The sequence below is a fragment of the Rhinatrema bivittatum genome, chromosome 17 (genome assembly GCF_901001135.1).
Source record: "Rhinatrema bivittatum chromosome 17, aRhiBiv1.1, whole genome shotgun sequence".
In the NCBI taxonomy this organism is placed as follows: Eukaryota; Metazoa; Chordata; class Amphibia; order Gymnophiona; family Rhinatrematidae; genus Rhinatrema; species Rhinatrema bivittatum.
Genome location: NC_042631.1, coordinates 18373563 through 18390771, shown reverse-complemented (window position 1 = coordinate 18390771; position 17209 = coordinate 18373563). Strand labels below are relative to the sequence as shown.

General features: G+C 42.9%; 1 protein-coding gene across 2 annotated transcripts in view; it reads left to right on the top strand.

Annotated features, from left to right (window-relative positions):
* Nucleotides 1-17209, top strand: part of OVCH2 (ovochymase 2) — a 45855-nt gene that overhangs the window by 26013 nt on the left and 2633 nt on the right. For both annotated transcript variants that reach the window (XM_029582953.1, XM_029582952.1), the window contains 8 exons: nt 568-754; nt 1688-1757; nt 3031-3226; nt 5037-5188; nt 8832-8994; nt 12104-12196; nt 12741-12891; nt 16092-16226. In XM_029582953.1, the coding sequence (XP_029438813.1) occupies nt 568-754; nt 1688-1757; nt 3031-3226; nt 5037-5188; nt 8832-8994; nt 12104-12196; nt 12741-12891; nt 16092-16134 (1055 nt within the window). In that variant the 3' untranslated portion in view covers nt 16135-16226. The remainder of the gene's footprint in view (nt 1-567; nt 755-1687; nt 1758-3030; nt 3227-5036; nt 5189-8831; nt 8995-12103; nt 12197-12740; nt 12892-16091; nt 16227-17209) is intronic.

The window sequence follows — 17209 nt, the reverse complement described above, 5'->3', positions numbered from 1 at the left end:
ATACCACGGGCCATTCTGATATGAGACCAAGCAGAGCTAAGAGAGTTTGCAGACTTTCCCAGTGATATGGGCTCTCGGGAACCCCTTGTTACATTATTTTGTGAAGACAAAGCAAGCTTCTCATCCACTGGAGCAGAGATCCAGCTGACGATAGATAAACCGTTCATCGCTGCTCCTAGCAGGAATTCCTCTATGCCCTTGTCTGACTCGGGTGATCCTTAATATAAGCCGAGTATACACCATGCTGTATGCACGTCATTTAGTAATATTTACTTATTCCTGAGATAAGGAGCCACGCCCTTTGCCTTTTATACCATTATATACGGTATGCATTCACTAAAACCACCATCTTGACCCCAAGGTTCCCTCCCTGGCTGTACGGTCTCACATTCTCCAGCTCTACAGGAGAGCACCCTTGGGATGAGAAATGTTAGCAGGTGGCCTGGCTGGTGCCGCTGGTAACTTTTTGTTAAGCACTGCACAGAATATTAAACTATAAACATAAAGTATCCAAAGAGCACATTTTCCTGGAGTTGTACTCCGGCTCTTCTGCTTCCTCTGCCGCAGATGAAATCTGCGGAGCTGCTTCGGTTCCATCCAGGTTTCTCTTTAGCCGCATAGTCGGAGGTGAAGAAGCTGTCCCTTACTCTTGGCCTTGGCAGGTCAGCCTGCAGCTGGCTGCTGAACACGTCTGCGGAGGAACGATCATTCATAAAGACTGGGTCCTGACGGCTGCCCACTGCTTCACTGACAGGTAGGAAGAAAGGTGGAAGGCCGGGTACAATCCTAGGGGCGGTCTTTATGGCAACAGCAAGGCATCCCCAAAGCTGGGTAAGCCGTGGCGAAATATGACAAGAGAACTGAAGCAAGGCATTAAAACAGCTTTCCGTACAGCTTGCTCGCTCGAATTCATTGATCCCCTGGCGTTTATTGGTGGCCAGTTACATGAACCAACCCTTATAATCACAAGGACAATGCCATTTATACAAACCTGCAGGCAACATGTCGAGAGAGGTATTACATTAGTAGGCTGCAAGTTAATAGTAAGGCACAGATAGTACATAATCCTATAGATAATCAGAGTGAGCACCTCTCTCAACTGAAAATGTCACTTTTCAGTTTGCTCCCCTCCAAAAATTACCTTTTCCCAGCGGGAATCTAAGACAGCTTCGTGAATCTAAGACACCTGCATACTAAGGCTGTGAATACAAAGGGATCTTTAGCGATTATAAATATGTTCATTTGTTATGGTTTCTCTTAATGCAACACACGTCACCCTTCTTCGCTGTGGGTGATTATTTTTACTATTATTATTCTTGCCATTTATATAGCACTAAAAGGTGTGCACAGTGCCTTATGCAGTCATGTAATAGGCAGTCCCTACTCCCTGGAGCTTACAATCTAGTCAAGACAGATAGACAAGACACACAAACAAAAAAAACAAAAAACCCCAAAACAAATAAGAAGCTTTGACTTTAAACAATTAGGTCTTGCTTAGGAAGAACTAAACCGGATGGATTAGAGGTGAGATTAATTGAGGAAGGCAATGAGGCCTCTAAGAATCTGAATAAGAAAAACAGCCAGTGGGGGTGGCTGGGACTCTGCTGTAAACACACATCCTATGAAATAATGTTTGGAAAACGTTTGAAATGTTTCCCTGAGATTTTTTTCTCTCTTTCTTTCTCAGGGAAAAGTTTAATGATTTGTGGCTTGTAATTGCTGGGATACATGATTTTAGAGCAGTAGATCACCACCAGGTATGACGAAGAAAGCAAATCCATTTTATTACTGAATAATAAATAGTTTGTGCTTTAGTCTCATGTTCCAGGGCTTAATAATCCACGGTTCATCCGGCAGTGCCTCCCGTGGCCAGATACTGTTTTTGATTTTAAACCTAGGAAAGATGACACGTGGCACATCTGCCACGCAGGTCCCCGGGGTTCGATTCCCAGAGCTGCTCATCCAGTCGGGCGGAGGAGGCGTTACAACTCCTGGGGGGAGCAAATCTTCTCTATCATTACACAGCAGGGCCTTCTATGGGTGGGATTCAGGGCACACAGGCACCAGGCTCTGGAGCGAGCTGTGGTCCGTAACCACGTTCTGAGGACTGTTGTCATGACGAGGGAGATGAAATAATGAAGATTTGTGCCATCTCGTTTCCAGACACTGCCTCCCCTTCCCAGGTGCAGCGGGGGGCAGCTTGCAATTGGGCTGGCAGCTCAGGTGAGGTGAAAGGCAAGTCTGGCATTGCCAATTGACGCAGGTCAGTCTAGGAAAAGGGGGCGTACAGGTCCATAGACCCAGTGAGGCAAACTCAGAACTGGGTCATCCTGACAGGGTTGATTTGGATCACATGGCAACCTTAATTTAGTGTCTTAGTTGGTTGCTGTCTGAATGAATATGGATGAGAGAGATTTTCATACAATGGAGGCCGTGCATGCAGATCTATCTCATGCATATTCATTGTGGATCTCCTGAAAACCTGGCCTGTTTGTGGCTCTCAAGGGTCGGAGTTGGCCACCCTTGCCCTATTGAGTTAGCCAGCAAGTGGCAAAGATTCTGGATATTCAGTGGAACATAGCTGGATAGGGATTCTGTTGCGTATACTTGATAAAACTATTGAGATAGCTTTAGGTCAGGGATTCTTCCAGCCTGGCTATATCTGACCATCAGCACCGTCCAGACAAAGTGGAACCACGCCTCGGGAACACCCCCAGCTGCGTCTCGTTTCACCCAAGTAAGTTTCGTGCGGGCAATGAGTTGCTTAGAAAAAGCATAGCCAGAGTGCAGAGGGATATTCAGATCTCAGCTTTTGTCTGGCTAACTTCGGAATTTATCCGGACAAGCCTTTGACCTCTTTCAAACTTGCCCTCCCCATGCATGCATCATTACTAAATGAGTTTAAAAGGGGGTGTTTTGTTTGTGATAAATGAAACAAAATACCTCTCAGCGTCTCTAGGAATGTCCGTAAAGGGGGGAGGGGGGGGGAGATGGACTCCAGTTTCAGGTCATTTTTTTTTCTCTTCCTAGAGAAGATCTGTGAAGCAAATTATTCTCCATCCAGCAATGAATATGACCACAATGGAGCACGACATTGCCCTTCTGCAGCTGAGTGAACCCTTCCAGTTCGATGCTTACGTGCGGCCTGCGTGTCTTCCCCCTAATGGCAATGTGCTGGAGCCATCTAGCGTGTGCATAGTCACAGGATGGGGTGCTCAGGAACTAGGTAGGCAGCTCCATGAATACCACAGCCAGCATGACCCCCAGCCTGCTGCTATCCTGTTCTATGTCTCTTCCTGCAAATCTTGCAGTTTCAACAGAAAAAAATGCAGTAATTTCAATTTAAATATTTGGAAGAGGGGTTGCAATGGGTTAGATATCGCTATCTGCCTGTTTTCCTTCTGGGAATTATTGTCAGATTTTATTTTCTGAAATAATATCGCTGGTTTCTGAAATAGTGGAAGTGTCCAGCAAGAAATATCAAATGTTATAAATTCTAGGGGTGTGCATTCATTTTTAAATTAATTAAAAAAAAAAAAAAAAAAAGGTGATGAAATAATAATTTTAAAAAACCCAGATGGGGGGCGGGGGGGGGGAGGGAGCCAGAGAGGCAGGAGCAACAGGGGATCACTGTGTCCCCTTTCTACATCAGAGACCTCTACAGAAGGGCTAAGCTTAGTCCTGGGGGAGTATGGGGAGGCCATTTAAGTTTTTTGTTTTGGTTTTTTTTGTTTCTCATTTAATACTAAGGTATATCGACCACCGGAGACATGCGTGCTGGAGTCTCCCTAATAAACTGCATATGGCTCGGGAAACTAGTCTCGCACACTGTATCCTTAACACAGCGGTCAAGTGAAAGAGGTCACAAATGTTCAAAAGCTCTTTCAAGTGTCCGATCTAATCTACCTTGGGACCAACAGAACTCCATACTTTCTGTGGCATAAAATTAAATGTATATTATATTTCTTACCTGATTAAATTCTGTCCCAGTCCCCCTCTCACCCTTGTGAATACATTTCAGGCTTTCTAGATATTAACAGAAATTCCAAATTACTCTTTTGAACATATAACTCAGGCCCCATGTAAAGAGACTCTCTCACTGCAAGCCCCAGGCACCCATGCAATATCTCTGTTTCGCTGCCCGCTCGCGTCTTTCTGGCAAGGTGGGAAACCGAAAACATTAGAAGGAATTGAAAATGCTTTTAATTCCAGCAACAGGATGCCTTCATAAGGAAAGGATACTGTTTTGTTTTCAGACCAAATTCTTACTTTCCATTGGTGACAGAACAAACAGCTGTAACAGGCTAACATTATATAAAAGTACCGTATTTGAATTGGCAAGCATAGGATATTCAATGATATGTCAACTTTTTTTTTTTTTTTTTCCCAAGTCATCCCAGTACTGGAATTAAAACTCTCTTACATTTTCCACTGGGCTTGCAAAGATGTGCGTGGCTTCCAGCACATCAGACTTCATAGCCAATGAGACCTTGTCATCTCACATTCACCAGCACTGTGTTTCTAAAACAGAAGTGCCATTAACTCGGAAGGAGCTTTCTAGAAAATCTAAAATGTATGTATAAATCTGAGAGGGATAAGAAGATAAGTCACTGTGTAAGTTCTGTCCCTGTCATCCTTGTTGAAATGACTCTGTCATGGTCCTCTGAACAGTGACGGTGCTACCCATCCATCATGTGCCATGAATGATGCCATTTCAATCCAGACTCCTCTCCTCTGCATCTTCTATATTGATCTGAAAATCACTGGAAGGTTTCTTGAGCAATTCCCCTCACAAATGAGACACTGACTGCATGATTTAAATGGGTTATGCAAGATTTGTGACGCTTATAATTGTACATATTAGATTTAAAAAAAAGATGCATATAAATAATCCATATAACTGATCTTTTTTTTTTTTTTTTAAATAAAGAAAACCAATTTAAGAACATCCCAATTTAAGAACAACACGGTGATTCCGAGCTTATGGTATTCAGAACCCATTGTCATGTTTGACTTTCAGTGTCCTTTCTTGTCAGGTGGAACGCATTCTAATAAACTTCAGCAGCTTGAGGTCCCTGTGCTCACCCATGAAGCCTGTAAAAACCACTACCCAGAGCACCCTGGAGGAATCACAGAGAGGATGATTTGTGCTGGATTTCCAATCCAGGATGGCATGGACACTTGCACAGTAAGTAGGGTCCCTTGATGAAAATGTGCCATCTGCACTCTGTGCTTTACCATTGTAAAATTTGCTACTAAGACGCTTCTCATTAAAAGTCCCAAAATTCTTTATCTCAAAATTAAAACAAGATTTAATTCTTTGTGAGAAAATGTCTTCATAGCTTTTCAAAAAAACCAGTCTGTGACAGCTGAAACATCTTCATGCCCATAAAATTTCACCTGATTAGAAGAAATCTGCTGGCTCATTTTCAATTTGCCTCTAGAAATAAATATAAGATGACCATAGGATGGGTCACATATTCAATACTAAATATAAACCTACAAGTCAGGAATTATGATGTAGCCAGGCACAACGAAACAATTTTGGTTTTCTTCTGAAAAATGTGCGGACACATGGTAACAGACTCAAAATGGAGTTGAATTAACACAAGTTTCGTTTGTCATCGAGGCTTCAGCCATAGCTACTGTCCGTTCAAGCATCTTTCATATACATTCATAATTCAATTATCTTAAATACAAAAATAATCTGTCTAAAGTGGAAGTACCTAGAACCAAAAAGTTACTAATAAGGGCCAAGAGTAACACAAGTATGAGAAAAAAATGTGTGGAAGCTTGCTGGGCAGACTGGTGGGCCGTTTGGTCTTCTTCTGCCGTCATTTCTATGTTTCTACCTCTCACACTCACTCTCCTTGTGCTAGGGTCAGAAAGGACTGAGCATTATGGCTGCAACAGGAAATGCAAATATCAATGGGGAAATAGGTTTGTGGGGGGGTGTGAGTGTCTGGGGATTTTTTGTCTTTAAGGGAGCAGTTTTCAAAGCATTTGCATGCATTGCTTATATTATGCATGCAAGTGGCTTTTTGAAACCAGTCCTGGTGGGCATGCACATAAAAGTGCCTACGGAAACACAAATTTGCATGTACTGTTATGTGCATGCTAAATACGTATTCTGGGGAGCAGTGATGGGGTGGGATTGGGGTTTATCTGCATACCTGTGATTACAAACAGCTGCCTGTAAATCCAGATGTAACCAGTTAAGTTATACTGGCTCCTGAGGAAATGCAAGAGTAGGCAGGCACGGGGTTCTGCACACCTGCAGGTTTTGATGCACATAAATCGGCTTTGAAAAGTCTGCCTGTAAAAAGCACCTGCAGATTTTAGCCTATGCAGGCTGCTTGAAAATGGCCCTCAAAATGCTGTTGTGTTCTTGCACAAATTGTACTAGAAGAGGAGAAAGACTGTTCAGATAAAGCTGTAATGTTTTCCTTTTTTATTGTAGTGAATGGAAAATTATATTAGAAGTACTGTAGTTTTAATAAAAGCAAAAAGTCATTCTGAGAGATAGAGAAGGTGCTTTATACTTCAAAAGAGGATACCAGCAAATAAAGACGAATGCCACCTAAATAAAATAAAATAAACTAGGGACAGTTTCCGCAAGCTCAGACGTTAGAAAGGTTTGCAATTGCATTTCTTCTGGGAGTCTGTCCAAAGAATATCTGCAAGGTTTCCAAGAAGCAGCAGCCTCAAAAATATCAATAAAAAGAAAAATAACCAAGCTCCAAATGACTTTAGAGTTGTTATTGAAAACTCTAAAGCCCTTAATCTGGGTGAGAGCAGCAATAGATAGGGTGGCCAGATAGCTCCTTGGCAGAAGGGATGTGCTGAGCTAGTCCTGGTTTTACCACATTCATGCAGGGAGGTGCGAGCCTCAGATCTGTATGTCAGATGCCTTTTTAAGGCAGCACTTGAGCAGAATTGATGAGGGGTTTTGGGAGTGTGCAGTATTGCTGTCTGCTGTGTAGAGCACGCCGAGGATATAAAACGTACGAAGCACACTGAAAGCAATTATGTACATCAGATAGTGCCGGCCTTCGCTCCCCAGCAGGGCCTGAGGTTGGCATGTACTTCCTGTGGGGCTCTATCTGGTCAAGGAGCAGAGACGAGCTCAAATATGACTCAGTAGTATCAAAGCTAATCTCCTACAGCAAAGTTTAACATGTTTCAAGCTTCACTTTCACCGCTAAAGCACTGAATCATTAGCAACAGAAGCTAAATTAATTTTTTTGTTTGGTTGGGATTTTTTGACCTGGCAGGCTCTCCCTGCTGCTTTGCATTTCCAGCTCCGTTGCAGCTGGCCTCTCTGAGCTCTGACACCCAGAGTCCTAACGTGCAGCCATCCAGAGATCTTCATTCATTCATTCATTCATTCATTTATTTATTTACCCCCTCTCAATTCAGCCCAGTCATTGCAGCAACAGACCTTGGCTGGGGACCACGAAGCACAGCTCCCCCCAAGAACCCGACAAACATAGACCATAAGATGCCGTCATGGAGGGATGACTGAGAGACACCCCCTAGGGGCTGGGAACACTGCTGCTGTAGCATCCCCAGGCTTGGGATCTGATCCCAGGTCTTCCTGATGGCAGCGGGTGTTCCCCCTCAGCTGGTCCATGCAAAACAGGTCTCTAAATACATTAAGATTTCGGGTGCAGGTGTGCAATTGCTCTGACATAGCTTTGCACTGCAGTCTCTGGCTGACACTGAGTGGCACCACGGTCAGTTCATGCCAATTGAATTTTGTCTAGATAAAATGCTAGAATTAGACACAAGCTACATAAACTACAGTTTAGAGCCTCAAATTATGAAGGGCCTCTAAAAAGAAAAATAGTACTAAACGTAAAGTTAAACATTTATTTTGGTAATGTCATCTGTTAAACTTGACATAGCTTAGGGCCCCAGCATGTCTTAATCTGGCCCCGTCTATTAGACATGAAAGTGCTGAAAGGTTAAAAACAATGAAGCAACCTTGCTTGGAAGGACTGTGATTAGAATTTCACCACGAGAGGGCACGAGAGACTGCATCCAGGATTACCAGGATATGCAACAGCCAGTGGCAGCCTTACACCCCTCAAGGAGCACAGAAATATCTCTTGGCATTTGAGAATCTGGCAACATTTTTCAAAAAGTATTAAAGCAGTTTAGTTTGTGTTTTGCAATTAGATCCAAAATATTGGCAGCCCTCTGCTAATCTAATTCAAAAAAATCACTAGACCTGTGTAGGTCAATATCTAATCACTTTTATTCTGTGATATTCACAGATATGTATATAGCTCCTGGCGGGGGGTGGGGAGGGGTGGAATCTGTCATCTCTCGATGGTGGCTCCTTAAGGCCCACGTTTCCTGGGTTCCAGGGGGAGCTGTGGTTTGTGGCCCCAGCCAAGGGCTATTGCTGCAATGGCTGGGCTGGGCTGAGTTGGAAGGGAGATAGAAAATCCTTGGATAGTTGCAAATGATGCAAAACGAGACTGTTTTTGGAGATGGGGAATGGAAGAGTGGGGGGGGGGGGGGGGGGGAAGGGGGAATCACTGTAAGTTGTGAATGAACACGCATGGTGCCAGATCCTGATTTTGAGTGATTGAGCAGGAAGCACAAAGGAGCAAGAGGAAACTGTTGGTAGAAAAAAAACAAGAAATAAAAAATATATATATATGACCCATTGGGCTTTGCACTGCTTCACTGGGGAAAAGAGTAACATTCAGCCCTTATTAATGAAACTGTAATACACTCACACGGCTCGGTGAGATTCATGACTTCAGGCCACATGTAGAAACAATCATCGCGGACAATGACCTGTTTTCTTCTGTCACTAGGGGGATTCAGGAGGTCCTTTGGTTTGTCGAGATGATTCAGAGCTTTATACGGTGTTTGGAGTCACAAGCTGGGGTTACGGCTGTGGAACCACCAACCATCCTGGCGTGTATACCAGTGTTCCTGTTTTCCGCGACTGGATTGACCAGAACATTAATGATGCCGGTATGGAAGAAACAGAGAAATTATGCATATCTTACACAAACTGGGCTGCTACATTCTTTTTCACTCCGTGCATAGTTTAAGCTCTGGAATTCATTGCCAGAGGATGTGGTTGCAGCAGTTAGTGTAACTGGGTTTAAAAAAAGATTTGGATAAGTTCCTAGAGGAAAAATCCATAAGCTCCCATTAATTAATAAGCAATCATAGCTTGAGATCCATTTAATGTCTGGGTACTTGCCAGGTTCTTGTAGCCTGGATTGGCCACTGTTGGAAACAGGTTGCTGGGCTTGATGGACCCTTGGTCTGACCCAGTATGTCATGTTCTTATTTCATAGGAACTTTTCAATTATCCCATAGAAACTCCTTTGGCTTTTTGTTTTCATGTGTCAGAATCATGCTATAACCGAGATCATTAGAACTCAGACGTACACTGTGAATCTAACAGAGTTTCATTGTTGACTACAGGAGACATTATTGGGTACGGTGCATCTGATGGTGCGGGAAGTGATATTTATCTGTCATTTGTTTGATTTATGTGCAGGTACTTTGAAGCAGATTACATTCAGGTACTGTAGGTATTTCCCTGTCCCCAGAGGGCTCACAGTCAAGGACGATAACTTTCAAACTGGTGCACGTCGGTGTGCGTCCAGATACGTGGCCATTTTATAACTTGCGCGCATGTTACAAAATAACCTGGCCGCGTGCACGTGTGCCCAGCTTTAAATGGGCACGCAAATCCCGATCCTGCCGCATAAGTCAGGGTATTTTATAACGGGCACACGTCGCCATTGTCGGTTTCACCGGTTCATCCACCAGTTCACCCAGTTAAGAGCTAGGTCTTCCAAACTCCCCTGGTTTGATAGCCTGCACGCCCCCCAGTTACCCCGGATCCCTTTAACCTGGCAGAGATGGCTAATTTCCTTTACTTTTTAAGTTTCCCCTCCTCCATAGCAGAAGTTACGCCGCAGTGGGCCAGGACGCATAAATATTTGCACGCACATCTCTTGGCCAGACCATGCCCCTTTTAAAATCAAGTGAGATGTGCATACAGCGGGAGGTAACACATGCATCCGCGCAGCCTTTAGAATTCAGGGGGCGCGCACGAGTCCAACCTGTGCACACGGAGGGTTTTTAAAATTTACCTTGGAGTTGGTACCTGAGGCAATAGAAGATGAAGTGACTTGCCCAAGGTCACAAGGAAGCAGCAGAGGGATTTGAACCCGGGTTTCCCTGTGAAGAGGAGGAGAATTCACCTAACAGCTAGGGTTGTGCACTAACACTTTTTTCATTTTGTTGTGTTTTACATTACATTTCATTTTTCTTTGTTTCATTTCATTTGTTTCTGTTCATTTATTTAAAAAAAAACAAAAAAAAACCAAACATGAAATTTAAAAAATGGGTCTGCAGATGATAAAAAAAAAAATCACTCCTGGGCCTAGCCAGCAAAAATGAACAATGGCACCAGCTTCAATGTGCCAGAGCCATTTGTAATGGCCCCATCAGAAGGGCAGGAATGTCTGGGAATCACTCCTGCCTCACCTAGAAATTTTCAAGAAACAAGAATGTAAACTGGTCTGGAGGAGGGCTGGAAAGGAGCCAGGAGGGAGAATTTTTTTTTTGTTTAGTGGCGGTAATGACCTTTTTTTATTCTTAATGAAACAAAGGAAAACGCACAAGATTGTGGTCTGTTCTTTTTCATTCCATTGTAAAAACGAATAGAAACAAAAACGGGAAATTTTCTTAAATGCAAATGCACATCCTTAATTTATTTATTTATTTATTTAGGGTTTTTATATACCGATTTTCTTGATACAGATCAAATCAACTCGGTTTACATAGAACGATAGTACATTAACAATAACTAGTCAAACCTCAAAAGAGGAGACAGATAGGGAGCAGAAGGTAAAAAAGTTACATTATAACAAGGGTGAGTAACTTGGAATTGGAAATGAAGAGAAAGATCATCAAAGTAGAGAGATATAACAGAGGGAAAGAGGCTTGGAGCCAACCTCAAGAGAATAACTCTAGCATTATAACATGATTATATGATATTCTGCTAGTTATTGAAGCACAGCTGATTGGATAATATCTTAGTAGAATATAGTCTAGGAGACAGGAAAGGCTCTACTGAAAAGCCAAGTTTTCAGTTTCTTTTTAAAATTTATGAGGCAGGTTTCCTGTCGGAGGTCTGGGGGTAGTGTATTCCAAATGGTGGGGCCTGCTGTTGAAAAAGCCCGGTCCCTGATTGTTAATCTTTGTACCATTTTGATTGAGGGAACATGAAGGGATCCCTTATAGGCATCTCTCAAAGGTCTAGCTGAAGAGTGTAATTTGAGAGGGTGTAGTAGGTCTAGGGGAGTCTGGTGGTGGATGTTTTTATGGATGATGGTGAGGGATTTGTGAATAATTCTAAAATTAACTGGAAGCCAATGTAGGTCTTTTAGTATAGGCGTGATGTGATCACTGCGCTTAGTATTGGTCAAAATCCTAGCAGCTGCATTTTGGAGTAGTTGCAGAGGTTTTAATGTAACAGCTGGTAGACCTTGCAGGATCGAGCTACAATAATCGACCTTAGAGAACAGGATTGCTTGGAGTACAGTCCTGAAGTCATGGTGATATAGGAGAGGCTTAAGTTTTTTGAGCACCTGTAATTTGTAGAAGCATTCCTTTATAGTATAATTTATAAACTTCTTTAAGCTCAGATGATTGTCAATTATAACTCCAAGATCTCTAGCATGAGTGATGAGGGAGGTAGTGTGCAATTGTTGTAAATGTAGACTATTTTCAGGGGTGATAAGCAGGAGTTCAGTCTTAGCAGTATTTAACACCAGGTTGAGGCTGGTAAGGAGATGGTTAATAGTTTGAAGGTGAGATTCCCATGATTTGATTGCTGAGTCTAAGGAGCCTGTTATAGGAATCAAAACTTGGACATCGTCTGCGTATACGTAGAATTTCAAATTTAGCGACGAGAGGAAATGGCAGAGAGGGAGGAGGTATATATTAAATAGGGTGGGAGATAAAGAAGAGCCCTGGGGGACTCCATGTGGGGAGTTATGACAACCATTACCGATGAATTACTTTTCAGTGGTGTCTTTGTCCTCTTTCTTGTTAGAGAAGAATAACTCTGCAGTTGGGATATATGACGATAAGAAGGAAGAATCTTCATGCATTCAAGATTTTACAGATACAGAAGGCATTAATGATGGTATTTATTGTAGATTCTCTTCTGAATATTTGCCAAGTTTTGTACTTTAAAACTGACAAGATTAACCCTAGATGGGCTTAAGGGTATTCTTACACACTTTTAGCTACTCTTCACATGAGAAATTATGACAAAAAAAAAAGCATTTCCTTTAACAAGGTTTGTTTCTTGATTTGCAAAATAATTCCTAATCAATATTCAGACTAAGAAAACCCTTAAAAGAGACTAGCAATGGGAGAAAGGAATGTATGTGAGAAGCACAACATCCTAGCCCAGATTGGAGGGACTGATGCAGGGAATGCTGGATGACACTGTTTTGCATGGAGAGGTGCAATAATGGACTTTATCACTGTGAATGTTGGGTGACAGTGTATGGGGTTGTCAGGATCATGTATACTCTGTTTGAACCCTGGTAGCACACTGTTAGAGACCTTTGCTGAGATCATATTTATATCAGGGGTGTGTATATGTACACTGCAGCATGATCCAGCACAACAATGGTCTGAGCTAGTGTAACTCTCAATATCTCATTTTTGTTATTGTGCAGACGCTCCACTGGAGAAGAAAAGCAATTCCAATAGTTCAGCCTCCTTAGACAAAGTCTATTTTGCGACTGGCTGTGAAGATGTGGTAATACTGCATTCCCCAGGGAATATTCAGTTGTCTGCATCACCTGCTGTTTACCCGAACGGCTTCAGGTAACCTTGACAAAAGCGGAAATGACCTTGCTCTACCAGTTAGCATGAACCCTGTACCCACTTCCCACAGGAAGATGAGAGGAGTGTTATTAAGGACCTCCAGGAACTGTGATAACGCCATGAATGGTAGACCTGTTTCTCTGGGGTGGAAGGGGAGTTGAAGGGATTGTTTAACAGGAGGTTTAATCTTTCTGCGTTGGCAATGGTCAGTAAATCATTGGTCCCCAATGGAAGGGGGTTATCCTCCCATTTTTTATTGGAATGGATTCTCAATCTCATCCTAAAGTTCACTTTGGCAAAGAATGCTCTACAAGGATTTAAGAGAACTGCTGTGACAAAATGTTTTCCCGACTTTTTGCATTAGATACGTCAAGATCCCGGGTGCATCGCCCATGTTATTCGCACCAAATGCAGGTGCTTTTTCGCCCATGCATGTTGCATCTAATTTCATGGGGAAACAGCCTACATGATTTTCCTTTTGAAAATGAGCAACTGCCAAGTTCATATGCTAAAATATCCCACGTACTTAATGCCTTCTGTTCGTGTGGGTGACCGAGCCAGGACAAAAGAGTGCACAGACATTTAAAATTCGAGCGTGTGTGTGTTTGTACTCCCCCCATCTTAAACACTGTATGGTTCTTGCCCCAATACACCAGACACGAGACTCTGAGATATTTTAGTAAGAACATAAGAACATGCCATACTGGATCAGACCAAGGGTCCATCAAGCCCAGCATCCTGTTTCCAACAGTGGCCAATCCAGGCCATAAGAACCTGGCAAGTACCCAAAAACTAAGTCTATTCCATGTTACCGTTGCTAGTAATAGCAGTGGCTATTTTCTATGTCAATTTAATTAATAGCAGGTAATGGACTTCTCCTCCAAGAACTTTTCCAATCCTTTTTTAAACACAACTACACTAACTGCACTAACCACATCCTCTGTTATTATAGGAAATAAATGATTGCCAATCACAATATGTGTCTGGGAAGGAAAAGCACAGATTCAGCAAGTCGCTGGACACCCTAGGCTCGTCCATGCCTATGTCACAATCTTTCAAGGCTTTTATACATTTTTTCTGTTTCCTTTCCCAAGTATTGATCATTTCTAAATGTATCATTCTGGCCTGGCTTCTTTCCCTATACCAACTGTAGCCCAACATCTGTTCTCTTTCTTCCTTTCTTTTTTTTTTTGCTTCAAATGTCCATTCTCCTTCTATTTCCATCTCCCCACAATACTTAGTAGGACGACATTGATCAGCTCTTATCAGTTTCTGCATTTTCCTTTGTAGTTCACTTCCACACAAGACCACACATGTATCCAATGTGGGTCATTCTCATGTCCTTCACATTATGCTGACTGCCCTACATCCTGTGGGTGCAATGAGCTGCTCTCGCTCCTCGCAGCACGTATTGACGTGTGCTGGCACAAACTTAGTAGGACATATTCCAGCAGTCAGCATTATACAACACGCCCCTCAGGGTGCCGCTTGTTAACCCTGCTACAGGTACGCACACCACGAAAGCAGTTGCACACTTTTAGTTTTAAAAATTATCCTCCCCCAAGTTCAGAACATTTTATTTTAGAAACTTTACATTTTTTCTTTGCATTCTGTAACCTTTATGTGTTTCAACTGATAATACAGGCAGGGTTGTGCTTAAGCCTGAACAGGAAGTCTACTATTACTGATAACCGATCTGTAGTGTGCTTTGAGCTCTCCGGTTGGAAATGCAGGTCATGAATAAACGATGACGATATTAAGATATGGCAACTACCAACGGGACAGCTGATGTGGGTGGGGGAGGCTCCATCCTATGTCACTCATCACAGACATGTCTCGCGCCTTGCGTTGGGACCTCTTTCTCTGATAGCCTCTTGGTACCAAAGGAAAGCAGGAAAGATTTGCTGGCACCAGCCAGGAAGGTCCCGGGCTATGGCTAACAGCTTCGGGGCTCCAATGTGCTACTTTTCTGCCTGATACATCCCAGGGGATTTTTCTCCTACTATTAAATGTTATGCCTTCACTTTCGAGTTTAGCAGAGCGCTACTCAAGGGAAAGTACTTGGCAGTGTAAAGATACCAGAAAAATAAGAGGTAAAAACAAAATTGCTGAGCACAAACTGCTTCTTCATTCCTTCATCCTGGTCATGCTGAGCATATGTGGGAAGCAAAGCCATGGAATTTGTGCCAGGGGAAGAGGGAGGGAGGGTAGGGGGGTAGGGATGTTCCCTCCCAACCCACTCCTTAATTGAAGTGGACTGGGAGGGAACTGGGGAAGGCCCGAATGCGTCACCGTGCAGAAATTGCGAAAGTTCCCCCCTTGCGCACGCCGTCCGCACATACGCACGCGGATTATAAAATCCGATGTGCATGTGCACGCGGCCCATGGATTTTATAACATGCGCGCACCGGCGCACACATGTTATAAGATCGTCGCGTCCGGGTCTGTGCGCTGGGAAACGCGCGCACATTATAAAATCTATCCCTTTATTGTTTTATTTTGTATGAATGTTGTTAAGTTATATGCATGTGGCTATGTGCCTTTTGGCTAGTCATCTCCTCTGAGCATTATTTTATGAGAAGACGAACTGTAAAATGAAATAAAGTAAATCGCCTGTCCCTTCTGACGAACACTGGTCATTCACGGAGAGCAGGACCTCAAGCAGTAGGCATTCAATAATGCTCTTTATTGCCATAACCCTGATATACATTTAAAAAGAAGCAACATATTTTGAAAACATTTGCATCATAATATTTTATGGGACCGTTGTGAAGAATATCAAATATTAACAAGACCTATTCACATATAATTATTATGAGACCGCATACAAAAAAAGGAAGCTAGGTGTACATACCCTGGTAAATATTAATGTGCTACAGTTGTTTCATGATTCTCTTTAATATTCTTTGGAGGAACTAATAAATACTCATGTGCTGAAATGCAATCAGAGTCATTTCCCTGCAAAGACTTCAGCCCCCCCAAAAAATGTATTGCAAAATTATGGGACCTCCTAAAGTGTGAGGCTCCAGGCGTTTGCCCTCCCTTAAGACCGCCACAGCCTGTGATATTATCACTGTACCTTTTAGTGTATGACTGATAGCACAGTGCCCTTGACAAGACCCCGGACTTTGCACCCAATATACTAGGGTGTTCTTAGATAGACTAAGATTTCTACTTATCTGTGTGTTACTGGCTTGCAGGTGTCAATGGAGGATTATTGCTCCAAAAAAAAAACAATGTTAAATTGGAGCTCACACAGCTGCAAACAAATCTGAACGCTGAAGAATATACTCTGGTTGTATACGACGGAATTTCCAGACACAACACTCTTATAGGTAGGAAATGTTTTTTTCTCCATAAAAATAGATTGTATGGAAACCACTAGAAGACAATGATGTAAATATAATGAAAGCAGCGTTCAGCCTAGCTGGCCTGAATTTATTGTCGCCATAATTTAGGAGGGTCCATGATATTGTCTGATTGGTCACTCCCTGGTTGTGCCTTAAACTCTACCAGAGAGCTTGCATCCCAAAGGGTACCTAAGGGACAGATGACTTTGCAATGCCTAACCCTCAAAAATAAGGTCACGCTAACGATTTATTAAATTATTTGAGCCTGCAAAAACTGTTGATAGTGATATATGTTTACTCTGTTCAAGGAAAGACTGCCAGCCTCAGACCATTGCTGCAATGACCAAGTTAGGAACAGTGGGAGGAAGGGTCCATTAAAATATGGGGAAAATTCCAGCCTAGTGAACCAAGGTTCATGGTGCCAGAATCCCTGCACTAATTCCAGCTGAGCAGAAAGAAAAAGAGGAACTAGTAGGTTCTAGGAATGTGCTTTCATCGGGAACTAAATCTCCGGTTTTCTTTCATTTCATTTTTAAAATGAAACAAAAGGAAAAACAAACACCATTTTATTCGTTTTCATTTCGTTTTAAATAAAATAAATTAAAAAGACAGTAGCAGCCAGCCCTGCCCCCCCCCCCCCCCCCCGCCACAAAAACCATGATTTTAAACATTAAAACAAAGCCGCACCAGGCCTATTCCCCATTCCCCCCTACCCACCTGGACCCGTTTTCCACAGCCTGCCTACCATTGCAAGCATTTTCACAGGGCAGGAGTGATCGCCAGATGCTTCTGGCCCGCGGGTGCGCCATTTAAAATAGCGCCAGCGGCTTGTGAGGCGGTGCCATTTTGTGGCACGAGGTGCAGATAGACCTCCACGCAACAAAACAGCGGCGGCGCCAGTGGGGAAGGAGCATCTGGGAATCGGGCCTCTCTCGTGAAGATGCTTCCAGGTTATCTTCTTTAACCAA